The 22,051-nt window shown below is 39.8% G+C and overlaps 2 protein-coding genes across 3 annotated transcripts in view; both read left to right on the top strand.

The window, feature by feature from the left end:
• LOC144663454 (rRNA 2'-O-methyltransferase fibrillarin-like) overlaps positions 1 to 22,051 on the top strand; it is a 56,609-nt gene that overhangs the window by 11,673 nt on the left and 22,885 nt on the right. The window lies entirely within an intron of this gene.
• LOC144662974 (uncharacterized) lies at positions 18,432 to 20,750 on the top strand. The gene has a single exon (XM_078523900.1). The coding sequence runs from the start codon at positions 18,432 to 18,434 to the stop codon at positions 20,748 to 20,750; it is 2,319 nt and encodes a 772-aa protein (XP_078380026.1).

Here is a 22,051-nt window from a genome sequence, read left to right as displayed (position 1 = left end):
TTTTACAGTAGCACTGAAAATTCACGATTAATCGTTATACGAAATTGCATGCAGTGATGACATTTTCTGCTTGAAGGCTAGGTGGCAAGGTCATTGTCAATTTACAGTTTGTCATAGTTTTGTAGGCCTATACTTTGATCCACCATTTCTCTTAACCAATGAAGAACATAAGAATTCTCTCAGTCATTGTGAAATATTTGTTGATGCTGCGGTGAACTGTTCATGTATGTTTTAAACTCAGCTTGTGAAAAGACGTGATAAGGTGTACTTAAGGTGGCTGAATACAGTTTTTACGTGGCTCAAAGGCGCGCGCTAAGATTTTCTGCTTGACGTCATTATTGCGCGCGCGGGCTAAAATGGCGCTAGCAACTCTAAACAGAAACGAAAAAGAGTTCCATCTGTTTTACCGCGCTTTACCACATTTATATACAAAAGAAAACTTCAAAATACTTTCAGATAGGTCTTGAAACCTGGGACGGAAAACAATACGACAAAAAAGGTGGATAAACATTCGACAGAGAAGTTCTAATTCTGTCTTTCATTATCGCTCGCGCCGCATGGCGTCATATTAGCGCGCGCTCGTACGCGCAATTTGATTCGCTTCGGAGGTCGTAAAAGCCTGATTTTGGTTCAGATTTTCTCGAAAACCTACCGTACAACCTATTATGAAACTTTAACAATTAAATTTAAGGGGTGAACCACGTCCACAGCCAAAATTTTGAAAAAATCTGTAAGACAGATTTTGAGCTATTTGAAAAATCGGCAAAATATCACATTTTCCTATTTTGCGAAAAATCTGTCTTACAGATTTTTATGTTATTTTGCATGAATGATAAATAAAAGCCAATTTCTTATTTCTGAAGTTTTGAGGTAGGGTCGTACGGGTAGATTTTGAGAAAAACGCCGTTTAAACTACTAGTGCCAGTCCCCTCTTAAGCACTCGGCCGTTCATTTTAGCTGTTTATTAGCATTTTTATTTTCCAAATATCGCATTAGATGGTTTTAAGGTGTAACACACAGTGATAAGAGAAAGACAAAACTTTTCTGGAGATTGTACAAGAGAGTTAAAAGTTGGACTGATTTACCCTCTCAAAACTGTATTAAGCCACCTTAATTTTACGCTCTTCCACTACCATGAAAAAAAAGAATGCCTGATCACAGATTAATCAAAACTTAGAAATTATGAATCAGTTGCCTTTTCAATAAAATGCAAGGTGCCCAGTAATAATTATCTTAAAGAAAGTGATTTCTGGAATTGTACATCTCCTCATAAGATGACTTTTGTCAATGAACTAAGATATGTGTGCCTGTTATTTAAAGGGGCTAGGTCACGGTATTTCAGTGAACTCTATTTATTTTCGTTAATTAAGAGCTGTAAACTTCAAATTGGCAGAGCAAAAGTTATTGATTGGTAAAAACACGGCCACGTAATCAAACAAGGATGATTTTTGAGCATTGTAAATGGCACTTTCATACAAATTAAGATAAACTTGAAAAAAGTCGGGCCGACGTTTTTCAAGTTTACCCGAACGCAATCCGTTTTAATCTTCTGTAATTGTGCCCATCCATGCCCAGTTTTGGCCTTTCTGTGTTTCTTTTGAGTTATTCTGCAGTTTTAGCCGTTATTGCGAAGTTTCAGTTAAATAACTCTATGACCAGTTGGTCAGTGCCGAAAGCGCCTAAAATTGCGTGACATAGCCCTCTTAATTAATTAAGCTGTCACTGAAGTGTTGCGTCACAACACGAATAAATAGCTGAGACGTTAGGTCTGTATGGCACTGCAAAATTAATGATGATACCTAGTACCTGACAGCAAATGATCCCCAGCCGAGACCTTCTGTCTTCTCTCTTTTTACCGAATGGTAATGAGGTATTAATCAAAGGCTCTTCGAGCAACCTCATGGTAATTCTGCAATTCGATGAAGTGCCGACCGTCCAATTTTTTTCCAAATAAGCGTCCAATAATGTAACGCAATCTCACTTTATTACTAACGTTCAATACTAACGTGACACGAGATGACGTGACACGGAAGAAAAACGTGCTGTGGATGTCGTGTTAACTAAAACACGTCACACGGCAAGCGTAATATTTTGATAATTTAAGCGTAACTGCATGTAGTTTAGCTGCTATCAATAACGTCACAATCTCACTTAATTTGCCTTTGAATGTTTTCTTGCGCCAATGGGTCATTGATAGTTTTTTTCTTTCAAATACGCGTCCAAACATGTAACACAATCTCACTTTGTTTGCCTTTGAATGTTTTATTTTCCATGAAAGTTGCGACATTGATGGTTCGTGCTCTTAGGTTTCGTAGCACGAATTCTATTTTTTCACCGCAAAATATTTAAGTGTAACCTTTGATCCTTTTTAGCATTAAGTAAATTTGTTTTGTGAATATGTTTACTTTTCTGTCAGCACGTATAGCGTTATTTTGAGCAGCGAATAAAATTTGAGAGAAAGATGTGCGTTTCTGCTCGACTCAAAAAGATGAAAAACGGATGACGTGACACGAGATGACGTGACGCGAAACAAAAACGTGCCATGAATGTCGTGTTTACGTAAACACGTCAGATGGCAAGCATGTATCAGTAATATCACAATCTCACTTCATTTGCCTTTGAACGCGAACGGGTCATGATAGCGTATGCTCTGAGGCTTCGTACGGCGAATTATATTCTCTTTTATCACCAGAGGATAAGTGTAACTGATCCTCTTTCGATCTGTTTTGTGAAAATTCAATTTAGTTCCCTGAAAAAGAGAGACCCTGGGAACAAGGTTGGAGAATAATTTGTTTTGCCATGCGCTGAATGGCGTTTTAAAGAACCTTTCTGCCAGCACGTTCACCGTTAAATGCATGAATTAATTGCGGTTTAATATCAGAATGGAGTGAGCGAGTGAGGGAAATTAATAAACACGTGACTTCGAGAATGATCACTACACCTTCATTACCATTCGGTAAAAATGACGATTTATTTCCCTCACTCGCTCACTCCATTCTGATATCAAACCGCAATCAATTTATGCATTAACGGTAAAACGTGCTGACAGAAAGGTTCTATAAACGCATTCAGTACATGGCAATCAAAAACAAATTAAATTATTCTCCAGCCTCAAACCCAGGGTCTCTCTTCAAGGGAACGAGGTTGATTATTTACCGTAGAAATTTTCCTAAATGCGAAAGGGATCAAAGGTTATTACACTTTATTCTGGTGGTAAAAAAAATCGCTCTACTAAGCCTGAGAGCCATGTGACGTGACTTTATTAAACGTTTCGGCTCACTGAAAAAAAAAAACACGAGTTCAAGCACGTTTTTGTTTGGCGTCACGTCATCTTGTGTCACATTCGTGCGTGCTGTAGAGCACGCAATCAATGAATAAAGGTATTGATGATGTGGATGTTGACGGAAGTTGTAAACCGTGGATAAAACTTGTACCCGTAGACGGAAGTTGCCGCGACAGAAGTAATTTTACGTGCTACCTCTCCACGCTTAGTAAAATCCAAAATTAACTGAAAAGAAATGAAATGTTTGTATAGTCTAATGACCAGTCTAATTAATTGTCTGAAGTTCTAAAAATTGCAACATGGATCGATAAGTCGAAATGTTTTCACGAAGGGGACCCTAAACTGGTTCACTTAAATATATCCTGACACGCGCAATTGTAAACGCAAAATAATTAAATTTCGCACAGCTCAGACATGCACGATTTCATGGCTATAAGACTTTCGAAAAGTCAAATGCTTTTCGAAAAGTTTCTTAGCCTCATCTTGAATGAAAATAAAACTGAAACATTTTTTAAGTTTCTTTCGTTTCTTCGCATTTAGCTGGGGGTTTTAATCTTAGGCTTTTTAAGTTTACATTATTTTCGATTTGAGACGTACACTTGTTGTTTTCCGATAAGAGCACAGGGAGACCACAACAGTAAAAAAAAATTAAATAAATAAATAAAAGAATATTATTCACGTGGTTTCGTTCGTTTTCTGTGTTGTTTTTCTTTATGCGTAGTCGATAGACACGACAGCACTGTTGTCGTATGCTGAGCTGTCTTGTGCGCGAGCGGATTTTAGATATGCAAATTTCCTCTTTTCTTAATAATAATTTATTTAATTTCTTTTACTGTTGTGGTCTCCCTGTGATAAGAGTTGTTATCTGATGCGAGTTATCTGTTGCATCGTTATAAATTGTTCTAAATCGTTTATGTATATAAAAAAGATTTTCTTCTTGATGTTTATGTAACTCGCATTATTCAAACAAGAGCCAGTTCTGTTAGCGAGAAATGATTATTTTTTGCTTGTCATTCAAACGTTAACGTTTTGAGTTTATTTTTGGAGTCGGGGAAATTATTAAAACGGAGAGAGATCACGCAAGCACCAGCGTTTGCGTGACTTGCGTGACTGGTTCCCAATGCGGCTGATAATCATTTTAGCTAATTTTTGAAGCAAAATTTTAGTTACCTTATAAAACTGGAAAAACTCGTGTTTGCAAAAGCCTAAAAGCTTCTAAAGCTTTGTTTTGGAGTGAAATAAACAATACAATTGGCCATTACATGAATAAGCTTCAGTCACCCATTGACGCAACTCCCATAAACAACAACAACAACAAAAACATTCAAAGGCAGATGTAGTGAGGCCGTTACACCATTGAACGCTTATTTGGGAAAAAAAAGCGAAGGACGGCACTTCATCGAATTACCATGAGGTTGCTCGAAGGGCCTTTGATTTTGTTGACGGTGCAAAGCCTGGGACAGAGAGTCCTCTTTGTTGATATCACATTCTCGTCCCCAGAGCCAATCTCGAGCCCAGAGTGTCTCCCGGCTCCTCGGTCGGTCAGCGGGTGGTCAGCGGTAGGGTCGCCGGGACACACTCTGGGAAACTGAAATGTATTTCTCTTTCTCTATTGGCCCTCGCAGAACAATAGAAATCAACCGCGGAAGTCTGAAAATCTTCCCCGGAAGTAAACCAAACCGGAAACCCTGGAAAAACATTTTTTTTTTTGTTTTCCATGGTCAAATGTTCAGAAGTATCAGCTTAATTTTGTATAAACACCTAAGAAATCGTGATATGGTGCTACATAAATTAAGTATTTTCTAATTCTACCCTTCTCTTTGAACGTAAAAGATACCATGAATAAAAAAATGGACTTCCTTTAAGCGTCGATACTGAACGGAGATTTAAAACAACAAACGACGGCGTCACCAAGGACAAGGTCGATTGAAAACTCAATTTATAGTTGACTTACAAATCTCGCTAGAACTACTGTTTTCATTCAAATCTCCGTTCCAGTTGAAAAACTGAATATGGCAGACAGTGCACGATTCAAAATAATAACTAATGACGCAGAATTTGAACATTACGCGTTGTTGTTTTGCTGAAGAAAAAGAATTGAACAAAAATTATAACACACGTGTGCACGTGCTGAGTTGCAAAAATGCTAATTACGCCTTTTCAATAGCGTTGACCGGTGTGCATGTGACCTTTAACGTCTTTATTAATATCACCGCCATTCGACGAGGAAACATTGTTTGCTCGAAAACATGCAACCTATCCTGAAAAAATGCGTTTTCAGCGAGAAGCGTTTCCAATATACAAAAGTCACCAAACAAAAATATGCGAAAGTCGCCAAACAATTTTTTTTTATGAACAGAACAATAGCTTGTCCGTGCGTTGTGCATTATGTAAATTTCTTAGCCGTCCTCTGCAAAACAACAACGGACACACTCACGCAGTCTTCACAGACGGAATCCTGGAAGGCTAGCAACACCTTTGATTTAAAACAAATATAGCAGAATGATCAAGAAAGAGATTAAAGGAAATAAAAACACCAGACGCTATTTTGTTAACTCTATCTTAAGTTAACTGCAGGAAGTTATTGTTACTTTTGTTGCTTCAATAAACACGAGTTCAGTCGATACTAGGGACTTTAAGATACCTGGACGGCTGACCTCGAGGACGGCTGACCGGAAGCAATTTTTCGCGTGTAGCCTATATTGCGCATGCCCGCTCCACGCATCTTGCCGTCCAGCTCCGTCCAGCTGTTGTCGAGGACGTGAGAAGTAGAGTTTTGCCGTCCACCAGTGAACGGGAGTGCTTTTTGTATGAATTCGTTTAAAAATCTCATTATTTTTTAATTCTGTTACTTTGTTAGGTGGTCCTTTATGGTATTCTTGGTTTGGTACTGATAAAAAGTTAAGAAGTCAAGTTTTATTTGCGGTTGCGAATATATTTGCTGTGCTTTGCATAAACGCTGATGGCGAAGCCACGTGCGTGAAATTATGAACTTTCTTGCTTGTGTTTCTACAAAAATTTCACTTGGAATTTGTACCCTGTGAATGAAAATAGTGCTTTCTGGTCCCAGACTTTGGGCTAGAAGCGCCAAATGTTTTTCTTTCGCATGTTTTGGGCTAAAGAATTATTGATCCACTAACGAAGCCGTCCTCCGTTCACACACGCCGGCTCTTAACGTTGGAAGTTCCCGCCAAGAACGTCGACATCGGCCCAGTCCTCCTCGCGAAATTCTACCGTCCTCGAGGTCAGCCGTCCAGGTATCTTAAAGTCCCTACTGTGTTAGAAATACTGTAGTTCAACTTTCTTGATTTACTTCCGTTCTGGGAAATTTACTTCCGCTAAGAAGTACGAGCATGCGCAATAAAAACCGGAAGACCAAGGTTCTTCCTGAAATCGACCTGAAATTGATGTGATCCATTCCAGTTACCCAGAGTCCATCCCATACCGCTGACCGACTAGATGGACTCTGGGCTCGAGATTGCCCCAGAGCCTGGAGCACGAGAAACAAGTGGCTCTGAAGACGCATGATTTCATTGGCTAGATTTTTAACAAAGGAAATTTAAATTTAGCAAATCAAATCAACTGTTGTAAAATCACTTTGTTGTAATGGATTTTACTTCGGTTGATTTGATTGGCAAGATTTAATTTCGAGGTTTAGTTTTTTAGTTTAAGGAAATGAAATTTTAAAAGTTTTCGGTGTACGGCCGAAATCCCTGGGGACCACTTGTCAAACAGAAAAGAAAAATTATGCACCAAACATTGGCAAATGTTAAAAATCTTAAATAACTTTCGACAGGCAATTTTAAATACTAAGAGAGGAGACAGGAAGAACATTCCAAACTGATGATCACTGATCAAAATTCAAGACGTGCACATGTCCTCAAACCCGGACGAAACAATGGTTAAAATCAATACTCAAACCCGAACCATAATCTTGAGAGCCAATTCTAATCCCCTGAGAGAGTGATTTCTCTTTTCTATTTTTAGAAAATAGAATTTTAAATTATTTAGTTCTCGCTGACGAATTGCCGAAAACACTGAAGCATCCCGCGGCGTGGAAAAAAAATTGTGGGCAACTTGTCAAACTCTTCACCAAACATTTTGTAATATTTAAATCTTGAATGACGTTTGACATGCAAATAGTTTCACCAACAAGCCTCGCTTTCAAAGTGCAATCTTGTAAACATTATCATGAACGAATTCCCAAAGCAGCAAAGATGAAAAGAATACCCACGTGAAAACTGCATGAAGGTGGCTAAAGATTGCGAATAATTTGCGTAAACGAGGCTTGGCGGTGAATTTTGAGCTTATGACGTTATCATGCATAAGACCTATTACTAAGAGAGAAGACAGGAACAACATTCCAAATTGATGATCACTGATCAATATTCAAGACGTGCTCATGTACTCAAACCCGAACGAAACAATGGTTAAACTCATTACACAAGCCAAACCAAACACTTGAGTGCCAATTCTAATCCCATGGACGTTCTTCTGGCAACCCTGTACATTTCTTAGCACGGCCGTCTTGGGCAAACATCAAATATGCAGTATTACGTGATGAAAAATTCTAAAAACAATTCACAGTTAAAGTAAGCATGTTCTCATGCAGTAAGAAAATGACTCGCCTCGAGATGCCTTTTTCTTTTTTACCATACCCTTACATTGGGTCAGACCCCCCGGGGGGGGGGGGTACTCGACATAATTGCGGGTAGGGAGGTGCGGCCCGGCATCCTAAACCCTGACCCTGTTTAAGACACAAACCTCTGATTTTCCCACCCTGTTTAAGACAGAATGCCAATTTTCGATACCCCGTCTAAGACATAAACAAGTACCTCACTGGCTCTGTTGTGATCGTGAGTCAGCAATACCGAAGAATTTGTGAAAATTCGCCTTGTTACACCTCTGCAGGCATATACAGCCTATCCTGTTTAACTTTGGTCCATGCAAAGATACCCCGTTTAAGACAAATCAAAGGCTCTTCGAGCAACCTCATGGTAATTCGATGAATGAAGTGCCGACCTCCGCATTTTTTCTAAATAAGTGTCCAGTAACGTAAAGCAATCTCACTTTGCTTTATTTTTCCACGTGAGTTGCGTCATTGATGGCTCGTGCTCGCAGGGGTCGTAGCGCTATTCAGTTTTCACAACCAAAATATTTACTGGTTATTGTATTACCTTTGATCCTTTTAAGCATTAAGTAAATTTGTTTTGTGAATATGTTTACTTTTCTGTCAGCACGTATAGCGTTATTTTTGAGCAGCGGAAAAAAATTGAGAGAAAAGATACGCCCGAACACTTCGTGTATCTGCTCGACTCAAAAAGATGAATCAAAGTCTCTTCGAGATACCGACTTTTTTGCATGAAGTATGAGTCGAAGGTTTATCCTGTGCATTGTTCTTCGAACTTATCATTACAGTTGCTTTGTAGTTTAGTTTAACAATTTCCTATCTTCGCGGAGGAAATGCAGCCATATAATTTTGTCAAAAATGGCTCGTCCGCGCCGGGTATTTATACACATATTCCTCAACATTACACAAATAAACAGTGCAAATTTCACCGAGATCTGACAATTCTATACTTTAACATTGCAAGGACCTTTCGAGGCAGTCGATTACGGCAGCGAAATTAGCAAATGAAACAACAAAATATGCGTTCGACACTTTGTTTTTGCGACGAAAAAGCACGAAAAAAATACGGATATTTCCGACTACTGTCGGAGAAAACATTGCGCATATTATTGCGGCGTAAACAAATCGATACACTCAAGCTGCGTTTTGTCTAGGCTCTGCGAGGGTCGGATATCAAGACAGCTTCTTCGTGGGCTTAAGAAGGATTAAACAAAAGCCATATATACAGTGAATGCTTTCGAATTATATTTGAAGATGAAATACGAAAAAATTTTGCTGCCTTTGACTGAAATTCCACTCGAACTGCGTCGATACGATCGCATGTTGTAAAGCCGATTCATGCAACATTGCTGTCAACGAGAGGTCACGCCCCTAACGACCTAGGCTGATGACGAAATAGAATGGCGCTTGTAGCGACCAAATTTGGCCTAATTTTTAACCGCTCCTAAGCTAAAAGAAGCCCCCATCTCTTGCATTTGTTTTAACTTAAAAAATATCTTTGAAAAGAGCGAGTTTTTTTGGTATGGTTTATTTTTGACGTTTGTAACTTTTTAAACGATGTAAGTGCTAGTGATTATTTATTCGTGTTTTAGTTACGCAATCCATTGTTTGTGCGACGCTTTTTATAAATCGCCTTTCAGACACACGTGCGTTGAGATAAGAAAGCTGACATGTCACTTTTTAAATTGTTATATAACGTTTGTAAATGTGACAAGTCACGTTTTTTTTCCACGAGATCGCAAGTGATCACCCACAGCTGAAAGTAATCCCTTGAGAAATTAAAACAGTCCCTTGAGAAATTAAAAAAATCCTTTGAGAGTTTACAAGAATGTGAAATTTTCCCTAACATAACTGTTATTCTCCTACTTTCGCTTGTAAACAAGCAAAAAAGTCGAAAAAAACGGATGACGTGACACGAGGTGACGTGACGCGAAACAAAAACGTGCCGTGGATGTTGTGTTGACTAAAACACGTCACAAGGCGAGCGTAATAATTTTTTATAACAGTTTAAGCGTAACTATATGTAGTTCATAGCGCCAATTCCGTATTTTATCACAAAAATATTTAAGTGTAACCTTTGAATCTTTTTAGCATTAAGTAAATTTGTTTTGTGAATATGTTTACTTTTTTTTAGCAGCGAATAAAATTTGAGAGAAAGATGCGCGTTTCTGCACGACTCAAAAAGATCAAGAACGGATGACGTGACACGAAGATGATGTGACGCGAAACAAAAACGTGCATGAATGTTGTGTTCACTAAAACGCTTCTTTGAATGTTTTCTTACGTGAATGGGTCATTGATAGCCTATGCTCTGAGGCTTCGTTGAGCGAATTCTATTCTCTTTTATCACCAGAGGATAAGTGTAAGTGATCCTCTTTCGATTTGTTTTGTGAAATTCAATTTAGTTCCCTGAAAGAGAGAGACCCTGGAACGAGGTTGAAGAATAATTTGTTTCTGATTGACATGTGCTGAATGCGTTTAAAGGACCCTTCTGTCAGCACGTTTCTCGTTTAATGATGAATAAATTGCGGTTTGATATCAGAATCCAGTGAGTGATTGAGTGAGTGAGTGTTCGAGTGAGAAAATGCGGCCCATAACATAACCTCATTACCATTCGGTAAAAAGGGGTGAAATATATACCCCGTTCAAGACAGAAAAGCCTGAAAACCATACCCTATCGGGCCGCACGTCCCCGTTAAGCCCTAATAAGGGAGTGCCCCCGGGGGTCAAACACTATCACGGAATGGTTTTGCTGTTGAATTATGATAGCCACTTCACGTCGCACACTACCGCAACAATTTTTGAGCGCGTGTTGTTTTTCGGTGCAATTCGTGCTAAACGAGGGGCATAGGAATGCGACTTGTCATGAACTGTCATACCTTGAGGCAGGACAGCGGCCCCTGTGAGGATTTGTCCGTTTAGACAAAATTTGCCCTTGTCCAACAAGTCGTTCGCACTTGTTTTTGCGTTTGTTTGTCAAAATGTATCACGCGGACCAATCATAAAGACAACTGATTCTTTGTTTTCCTGAATTGTTGGACAAGTTCTAGGTCTCAAAAACGCATTCGCACTTGTTTTCCGCCATGAAATCTACCAACCGTCCCGCTAGTGCGAATTGGCCCTAAAGCCTGGTTCTCATATAATCACCCCGAACGTTTCTATCGTCTCTGTTACTTCAAAAAGTTTTCTTGCGAGCGGGGCGATTATAAGAGAACATTACACAGACGATTTGCGGCGATTGGGGCCATCGCGATCGCTTGGATCGCCCGTGTTCTATCCTTCTAGCTTCTCTTTCCGGCTTCTTTACCGTAAAACTGCAATGACTGCGAAGATATGAGGCCACGAGTTTAATTTTTCTCTTTCATTAATTCTTTTATTGAAGGCTGCCATTGTGTCGGATCAAGGGCTAAAATGATTGTTTTTCGTAGGTCTTCGATAATACCAGGCAATCGGGACGATCATATGAGAACCCCCGACCATTTCCAATCGCTTGGATCACCTACGATCGTCTCAGAATTTGCAAACGATCGATGCGATAGAAACGATCGGGCGATCATATGAGAACCAACCAAGAGAAAGGAAGAACATTCCAAACTGATGATCACTGATCAAAATTCAAGACGTGCGCATATACTTTAAACAGGAACAAATTTTATCGTGGTTGACTGAAAAAATTTTGCGACAAATTGTATTGAAGTATTTTACTAATGGTACAAAAAATTATTCAGTGCACCGAAAGTTGTTAAAAACTGGTTTATGGCTGCTTTTGTACAGCGTCTTTGTTAACTTCCAGAGTATGAAATCGGCCTTGAACGTCTCGCGTGATTTTTTGCACGATGCGTGACGCACGTCGTGCACGTGCGTGTCCGCGTAGCTGTGACAGACAATGCTGTCACGGCATGTGACAACATTTGCCACATGGGTCATAATACAAAGTGAATTTAAACATTTGCACGACCTTCTAAATTCAGTTGACTCACAACTAGTACAAAGCGTTGCAGCAAAACGTTTTCATACAAGCGTAAACATGGCATCGAATCTTCTCTTTTGCTTTGTACTAATAAGCACGTGGCTCGTGCCTACAAGTTCTAAAACGTTTTGTCCGAGGATTTTCTTCCAAAACATCAACGAAACGACCATGCCATTCAAAATGATCGAAGGTGTTTACATCAAGCAAAACGTCAGCTCCCATATTTTTCCCGTGTACCTCCGAGAAGGCGACCGTAACTTTGGACTGTATCTCGAAAGTGACGGCCAGGGCCAGTCCTTTTTGGAGTTTGGAAACATTTTTTATTATGGCTCTTCTTCAAATTACGGCGTAGCTGCTAGTCTTAACCCCAGCATTATCAGAGATCCTTCGTCCTGGTTGCAGGGCTCTGTAAACAAGAGAGATATGTTTAAAGGAATTGTTCAGTACTGGCAGTACTACATCAGACATCAAACAGACGATCAGAATTCAGTTCACAAATACATTGTGCCTTCTTCCCCGATGATCAAAGCCGTTTGTGTGGACGAAGATTTCAGAGAATGTAATTCGGACAGAGTTTACTTGAACGAGCGCATCAACGGCCATAATGATCCCACAACAGACTATTTCTATCGTGTTGAGGGTTTGTTTCAACATTTACGTCCTGTCTATTGGCACAGCAACGACACCGTGTCATGGGTTCTGCAGTACGTAGACAGCTACTGGGTGATAACTCAAGGTTATTTTCCATGTAGACCGAGGATCTCCTCAAAAAAAGTTATATTGAGAGTTAAGGATTTTGCCCTGAGACCTGAATACATCACCAACAATTGGTCGCAAGGGTCGTACTGGCACGAGGGATGGCGTGACATGCCCAATCTCAGAGTGTTGTGCAGGGGCGTGACTTCAATGTCGAACATTTGTCCATCAAATCCATGCCACAACAATGCCACTTGTGTTTACACTTCCGGTAACGAAACGCTTTGTCTCTGCACTTCCGGCTTCACTGGAACAAGATGTTCCGTCAACAAACAGTGTCCCACGCCCCACCCCGAAGCCAGCACAGAGCTTGGTTTGAAATACCTGGAAAAAAGACCAGGGAACCTTGCCGTGTCATTCTGTAGAGGTTCTATAAGGCCAAGGTTTTACCTGTGCGTGGATGGATCGTTGCCATGGAAGCCGGATGGCGATGGCAATCTGTTCTGGAGCGGACAAGGGTTGAGCTGTAATGAGTCTTCAACTCCTACTACTTCGTATACGCCTGTTAGTCCGTCCATCGTCTGGCCAATCCCTTTCATGCCAATCGTACTTCCTCTGTTAATGTCGTATATCTGACTTTGCCTAGTTCCTAGGCCTCTATTTTTCGTCGCGGTTCGTCCCGGATACGTCACCGACGTCAGTAATACCTTGAAGGCCTGGGAAAAAGTCGTACAGGAACTAGGCAATATCTGACTACCGTTAGTTCTCTGGTCTTCCTTGAAGAAGGCTAACGAGGAAGAAGATGATCACAATACAACAATGGAACAAGTTGATTCCTACAGATCTACCTTCGACGACTTCGACGAACTTGTCAACAGATGAGCGGAGCTATAAAGAGCCGTTAGATGTCCTAGTTGCACAAGCTATATTAATGCCAGTGTTCAAGAAACCGAGCCGCATATCCCCCCTTATGCTACTTGAAGATTCGCCGTCTTACCATGAAACAGACGCCCAGGTTTCTATTAATAATAATAATGATGACGATAATGATGATGATGATGACGATGATAACAAATGGCTGCGTGGAATATCTTAGAAAAACCAGTCATCATATTTTATCATATACTTTTTGCTGTTTTACGGCTAGCAAGTTTACAGGTTATTTTAAGTCGTTTGGTGCTATCTCATATTGCTTTTACATCCGGTTCGCGTAACACTCAGGCAGAAAAAGCTTATTGTAGGGACGGGCTAGAGGACTGTGTTTACGTAGACTCTTGGTTTAAGGCCATCGTAACTTAAAAATAGGGCCCTAATGGGTCCGTGTGTTCTGTTGGTACAAGGTATCAACACTGATGACTGTTTTCGTTTTTTTCGGCTAACACCAAGATAATTCGTCACGCAAGTTACATGCAAAGCAACATGCCAGCTACCGCTGCGTACGTCACAAACCACAATAAGGACTGTTTCAGCGCGTATAAATAGCAAACGTGCAAAAACAATCCAACATATTTTTTTGTCGATAGCTCGTTATGCTTTCACTCGGACGAATACAGGATGGGATCTTTGGTTATTTTTTAATTTCACGTTAGCTCACGGGCGGTGAGGGCTTATTTTTTTCTTCCACGGAAAAAAAAAGGCTGATCGCGTATTCGTCGTCGTTAGCAACCGCTGTGTGCGTCACGAGCCACAACTCTGACAGCAGCTGAAAACCGTCGTAAACACACGTACAAATCTAGCGGGATATAGAGCTCTTAGCAGGGGCCTGGGCTCCCCATTGTTACAACCTATTGTTACAAATTGTCTATTTAAACACACTTTTTTATATCAGAAACCGAGAATTTTTTTCATTTTTGTTTATTTTTATCATATAGACTACTTGATCGTTAAGATATCAAATTTACATGATAGAAATGCCCTTTTGCTTAGTCTATAAAAAAGAAAGTATCTGCTATCTATTGTTACACACTTTTTATTGTTACACACTTCTATTGTTACATACTTTCTATTGTTCTAGACATTCCATTCCCTCCTTCGATAGCAATATGTTCTGCTTGACATTATGCCACTTGGCATACTAGCAGCAGAACACAAAAACATGAAACAAACAGCGGTAAAAAACATTATGAAAAATCGCATTTTACGCACTTGACGTTTCATATGCTAGGCAAGATATACATTTTCAGAAGTGTGACCGTTACAAATATTTTGACAACAATGATATATACCGTATATATATTGCTATGAAGGGGCTCTGGAACATCGACTGATGCGATTGGTTTTCAGCAGTTACTTAATATTATTAACGTTTCAGTTTATAGAGCAACAAGCTCTTGCATTGCCCACGTGGGTATTTAATGAAGGTTGCAGTTCATGAATGAATAAAGTCTCCTTAATTTTGCAATGGAGGTCTGTTTCAATGAATTTCAGTAAGTTTAGGGTACGTAATCCTCATGTAATATTTCATTCTTGTCCCCATAGCCCTTTCGTTTCTCTTAGCCGGCTGGGCCTTGGCACGAGAAAACGAAGGGCTCTGGGGACACAGGATTTCCAGTCGTAGATTCTAGGTCTTCCGGTCTTCGTGTATGAAGTCATGACGTTTCAAAAGAATGTATGAGAGAGTCGTTATGTTTTCGACTTCTATTTAGGAATTCTTTGTTCTAAACAGCCAATCAAAAAAATTCGAATTAATTCAAAAATGCTGTGTCCCCAGAGCCCTTCGTTTTCTCGTGCCAAGCTGGCTGTTAAAGAGAAACGAAAGGGCTATGGGGACGAGAATGGTAATATTTTAGAGTAAATCTGTATTTTTTTTGTTATTTTGCGTGATATTGAGGGGAAATTTTGGGTATACCGGTAAAAATTTATAACCAAATACTAGTGCCAGTTCAAGTCCTCTGGATGAGTGATTAGAAAAATAATATATTAAATAAATTCTCTGTAAACCCTGAAGCAACCCGCCGCGTAGAGCAAAAAAAATGGGAGCCACTTGTCAAATAGGAAAAATAATTCTGCACCAAACATTTGGAAATGTTTAAGTATTGAATAATTTTCAACGTGCAAATTACTTTAAAAAAGAATGAATACACAGGAACAACATTCCAAATTGATGATCACTGATCAAAATTCAAGACGTGCACATGTACTCAAACGGACGAAGCAATGGTCAAAATCAAAACCAAACCATACTCTTGAGTGCCAATCCTTATCCCCCGAGATAGTGATTTCTTTTTTCTATTTTTAGAAAATAAAATATTAAACCAGTTCTCGCTGTACGGCCGAAATCCCTGAACCACCCCACTGCGTGGAGCAAGAAATACTTGGGGACCACTTGATCACTGATCAAAATTCAAGACGTGCGCATATACTTTAAACAGGAACAAATTTTAAAATCGCAGTTGACTGACAAATAAAAGTTTTTGCGACAAATTGTATTGAAGATATATACTAGTGTACAAAAGAAAATATACGGAGCATTTGAAAGTTGTTAAAAACTGGTTTATAGCTGCTTTTGTATAGCGTCTTTGTTAACTCAGTCCAGAACCTGAAATCGGCCTTTAACGCCTCGCGTGATTTTTTCCACGATGCGTGACGCACGTCGTGCACGTGCGTGTCCGCCTGGCTGTGACACAATGCTGTCACGGCATGTGACAACATTTGCCACAGGCGTCATAATACAAAGTGAATTTAAACATTTGCACGACCCTCTAAATACAGTTGACTCACAACTAGTACAAAGTGTTGCAGCAAAACGTTTTTATACAAGCGTAAACATGGCATCGAATCTCCTCTTTTGCTTTTGCTATGAAGGGGTTCTGGAACCTGGACTGATACGATTGGTTTTCAGCAGTTACTTAATATTAACGTTTCAGTTAATAGAGCAACAATATCTCATGCATTGCCGACGTTGGTATTTAATGAAAGTTGCAGTTCTTGAATGAATAAAGTCTCCTTAATTTTGCAATGGAGGTCTGTTTCAATGAATTTCAGTAAGTTTAGGGTAATTCTTATTTACATTATTTGGTCGTGTAATATTTTAGAGTAAATCTGTTTTTTTTTTTTGTTATTTTGCATAATTTTGAGGGGAAATTTTGGGTATACCGGTAAAAATCTATAACCAAATACCCATTAGTGCCAGTCCAAGTACTCTGAGTGAGTGATTAGAAAAATAATATGTTAAATAAATTCTTCGAAAACCCTGAAGCACCCCGCCGCGTGGAGCAAAAAAAAAACTGTGGGGACCACTTATCAAACAGAAAAAATAATTCTGCTGTGCACCAAACATTTATTTGGTAGTGTTAAAATCTTAAACAAACTTTCGAAGTGCAAATTACTAGAAAGAAAGAAGAAACAGGAACAACATTCCAAATTGACGTTTACTTATCAAAATTCAAGACGTGCACATGTACTCAAACCCGGAAGGAATAATGGTCAAAACCACACTCTTTAGTGCCAGTCCTGATCTCCTGAGCGAATGGTTGCTTTCTTCTATTTAGGAAATAAAGTTTTGAATTAATTAGTTCTCGCTGACATAATGGCTGACAACCCTGAAGCATCCTGCTGCGTGAAGCCAAAAACCTTTGGGATCGCTTGTCAAACTCTTCACCAAACATTTTGTAATGTTTAAATCTTGAATTACTACTAAGAGAAGAGACAGGAACAACATTCAAAATTGATGATCACTGATCAAAATACAAGACGTGCTCATGTACTCAAACGCGGGCGAAGCGTGGAGCTAAAAAACTTGGGTATCACTTGTCAAACTCTTTACCAAACATTTTGTAATGTTTAAATCTTGAATATCTTTCGACATGCAAATTACTAGAAAGAAAGGAGACAATGAAGAACATTCCAAATTGATGATCACTGATCACAATTCAAGACGTGCACATGTACTCAAACCGGGACGAAACAATGGTCAAAATCAATAACCAAATCAAACCATACACTTTAGTGCCAATACCAATCCCCTGAGAGTGTGGTTGCTTTTTCTTCTATTTTTAGGAAATAAAATTTTAAATTAGTTCTCGCTGTACGGCCGAGATTCCTGAAGCACCCCGCCGCATGCGCCAAGAAAATTTGGGGACCACTTATTAAACAGAAAAAATATTTCTGCACCAAACATTTGGTAATGTTTAAATCTTGAATAACTTTCGACATGCAAATTACTAAAAAGAAAGAAGAAACAGGAACAAAATCGTAGACATTCTTATTTTTATGCCATTTTAACTTCAACAATAAAAATAAAAACACACTGCGGTGACAAACATGACAAGACAACGCATATCGGAAAAAACTTCGATTTTAAGAACTTAATGTTTCGTATGTTACAACATCAGTTCTTCAGAAGTGACCGTTAATTAATAACAAACAGACTTAAAAACCTGCAGAAGAAAAACAAACATTATGGCTAGTACAGAAAAAGTTTCTCACTGCCAACGTTTTCAACAGGAACAACATTCCTAATTGATGATCACTGATCAAAATTCAAGACGTGCACATATACTCCAAACAGGAACATATTTAAAATTCGCGGTTGACTGAAAAATAAAAATTTTGCGACAAATTGTATTGAAGTTTTTTACTAGTGGTATAAAAAAATTATACAGAGCATTTGAAAGTTGTTAAAAACTGGTTAATGGCTGCTTTTGTATAGCGTCTTTGTTAACTCAGTCCAGAGGCTGAAATCGGCCTTAAATGCCCGCGTGATTTTTTGCACGATGCGTGACGCAAGCCGTGAAAGTGCCACATGCGTCATTATACGAAGTGAATTTAAACATTTGCACGACATTCTGAAAACAGTTCACTCACAATTGGTACAAAGTGTTGTAGCAAAAAGTTTTCATACAAGCGTAAACATGGCATCAAATCTTCTCTTTTGCTTTGTGCTAATTAGCACAGGACTCGTGTTTACAAGTTCTAAAACGTTATGTCCGAGGATTTTCTTCCAAAACATCAACGAAGAGACCATGCCGTACAAAATGATCGAAGGTGTCTACATCAAGCAGAATGACAGCTACAATAACTTTCCCGTGTACCACCGAGAGGGCGACCGCAACTTTGGACTGTATTTCCAAACTTACCGCAAGGGCGACATTAACTATTTGGAGTTTGGAAACAATTTTGGGGATGACTCTTTTCTGAAGTACGGTGTGGTTGCTAGACTTTACCCCAGTGCTGTCAGTGATCCCTTGTTTTGGCTTCGCTGGGGGACTGTAAAAAAGAGAGATATGTTTTATGGACTTGTTCAGCAGTGGGAGTACTACATCACAGAAGATCAGTACCAGTCTTCAGTGCATATATTCAATGTACCTATAACTGCTTCTTCTCCAATGATCAAAGCCGTGTGTGTGGACGAAGATTTCAGAGAATGTAACTCGGACAGAGTTTACTTGAACGAGCTCTTCAGTGACGACAGAAATGGGACCATTTTGAACGATCCCACAAAAGACTATTTCTATCGTGTCGAGGGATTGTTTCGCAATTTTCGTCCTGTCTATAAGCACAGCAACGTGTCATGGTATTTGCAGTACGTAGACACCTACTGGGTGATAAGTGAATCGTATAGACCGAGTAATTCAGAAGAAAACGTTATCTTGAGAGTTAAGGATTTGGCCCTAAGACCTGAATACATCACAAAGACTTGGTCGCAATGGTCAGCTGGATGGCGTGACATGCCCAATCTTAGAGTATTTTGCAGGGGCGTGACTTCAATGTCGAACAGTTGTCCATCAAATCCATGTCACAACAATGCCACTTGTGTTTACACTTCCGGTAACGAAACGCTCTGTCTCTGTACTTCCGGCTTCACTGGAACAAGGTGTTCCGTCAACAAACAGTGTCCCACACCCCACCCCGAAGCCAGCACAGAGATTGGTTTGAAATACCTGGAAAAAAGACCCGGGAACCTTGCCGTGTCATTCTGTGGAGACACTTCTAGGTCAAGGTTTTATCTGTGCGTGGATGGCGATGACAATTCGTTCTGGAGCGGACAAGAGATGATCTGTAAAGATTATAAAAATGAAAGGTCTACGACTGCGTCTCCAACTACTCCGTATAAGAATCCAACCACTACGTATGCGACTCCTACTACTTCGTATACGACTCCTACTCCTTCTATCAACTGGCCAATTCCATTTATGCCAGTCGTACTTCCTCTGATAATGACGTACGTCTGGCTACCGTTTATACTCTGGCATTCCTTAAAGAGGTGTAAGAAGGCTAACGAGGAAGAAGACCACAACAGGAGAATGGAACAAGTTGGTTCCTACAGATCTTCCTTCGACGACCTTGAAGACAGACGCGCAGAGTTTCAAAGAGCCGTTAGCTGTCCTAGTTGTACAAGTTTAGGCCGAATTGTTTCCATTGAGAGTTATTTTTTATTTTACCTGTGGCTCGCTTTCCTTGTCTATAGCTCTGGTGCGCCTCAATTTAGTGAGCCTTCTAACGAAAGTTTTTTTATCTTGAAGATCTTGGCTATTGCAATGCTTTGTCTCTCTTATGTGATTGTCCTGGTGGAAAGCTATTTCTCCCAGGAGCTGCACTACCTTAGAAATATCATAGAAGACGAGACAGCATGGGGGTACATACAAAGAATGCACGAGCTCCCACCGAAAATTAACATGGTTGTGGAATGCTATCATGACAAAATCAGAGGAAACGGTGACGTCATCGAAAAAGTGACATTTGTAGACCGTGACGCGTTCTCCTTCGATTCATGGGATGATGTCAGCGAGAGAGAGATGCCCAATGCACTGAGTAACGCATCTCTTACTCGGGTCCAGATCGACTCGAGTATCCAATTCGGTGACCAGACAACAGCGAATTGTTATGATAGAGAAGTGGTAGAAATGCAGGGAAAAAATCGTCACCGGGACCGCGAAACTAGGTACTCATCGATCAAAGAAGTTCCCGGGGTGAATAAGCGGTTCTCTGCTTACGCAGACTTGAACATGAAGCCATTTTGGATTCGGCCTCTGTTCTTCTGGATCGCCACCTTGTTGCACATGTCTTGGCCTTACCGCTGGCTGTTCAGAGCTAAGACAGCAGAGATCCACTACGTCTTGAAGAAAAAAGTCTACAAAAGGCAGGTGGGTGAGCCGAGAAGGTTGGATTTAACGAATGTGATTGCTTTTGAGCGTTCCAGAGGAAACCTGCCCAGACAATGGATAATTTAGCAACAGGCAACCAACTTGTCAATCCAGAGTTGACAACAATTGGCCGCGTGGAATATTTAACATAAGATCTCACTGCCATACCGATAAGAAGGGCAACAAACTGTTGGTGTTTGGACGCAATTTTGGAAACGGCTCTTTATTCCAATTTGGCGTGACTGCTAGACTTTCTAGTGATCACTCGACTTGGCTCAGCTTAGGGACTTTAGACAAGATTTCAGCAGTGGCAGTTGTACAACAAACGCCATAAGACTGACAATTATAGTTGGACGCCATCTTATATATTGCTTTAATTAGAATTTTGTTTAGACTTGAAGGCTATACCTAAAATAGGGTATAGATTTTGACCATTTTGTTCTGAAATGGGATAAACCAATGAATGGTTTGTGCATGCTGGTCAGCAATAAGATGTATATATCTTAGAAGAAGCAATTTCTTTTTATCATTGTTATCATCATCACTTGAGAAATGCGATTTAATTAACCCTTGTGAAATTATTTTTTTCGCAAACTGGCTAGGGCCTGGTCTACAAAGGGTATTGATTTTTGGGTCAGGTCGGAAATAGAGTAGGAAAAATCGCATATTTTGGTCTGAAAAATATTAATAAGGAGCTTTTCGAGAAATGCAAGATGTAACTGACATCGAGCTAATAGATATCGAGAAATCCACGAGTTCAATACGTCTGTCAGAGTTATAAATAGAAACAGTAATGTTATGACGTTATATGATGAAAACAAGCTTAGCACCAAAACGAGGCAGTCTTAGAGAATGCCTCCCACATGGGAGGAAGAGTTTAACAACTCTTCTATAAAGCTTTTTGCAAAATGAGCGTGTCGGAGTTCCCTTGTGCGGCGGGTGGACCAGTGAGGGTGGAAAGACTCTCCGCCCAGTAACTTAACCCCATAAGGAGTGTTGGGGGAGTAGAGGGATAGAGGCGGGGAGCATTTTGCTCAAATTATTTTTCATCGTTTTCGATGTGTTATAAACATGTTAAAAGGCGCATTTTAACTTGTATCTATATCAAATGAATGGATCTGACAATGAAAATTGGATGTAAATGCCAAGAAAGCTATGTCGTTGTCCGACTGGTGTTCGTCTACTAATTTCTAACTTCAAATTTAAATTTAAAACTACATCAAATCTTCAATATTTCTTTATTTCTTTAAATTTTACAAATCCTTTGAGAGAAACTATCTCCTTCCAATATCCCCCCTAAATCATCACCAAACACCCCCAAACATCCGGACGTATCCATTGTCCTTTTGCTTCCTGTACAACAGCGCCTGGGGACTAGGCAGTAGTCC

Source organism: Oculina patagonica, chromosome 8 (genome assembly GCF_052425735.1).
Source record: "Oculina patagonica isolate OP01 chromosome 8, crgOcupat, whole genome shotgun sequence".
NCBI classification, from domain to species: Eukaryota; Metazoa; Cnidaria; class Anthozoa; order Scleractinia; family Oculinidae; genus Oculina; species Oculina patagonica.
This window is presented reverse-complemented; position numbering and strand designations above follow the sequence as displayed.

Coding starts and splice junctions, on each gene's coding strand:
- LOC144662974 (XM_078523900.1), top strand. CDS start 18,432: ATGGCATCAAATCTTCTCTTTTGCTTTGTGCTAATTAGCACAGGACTC.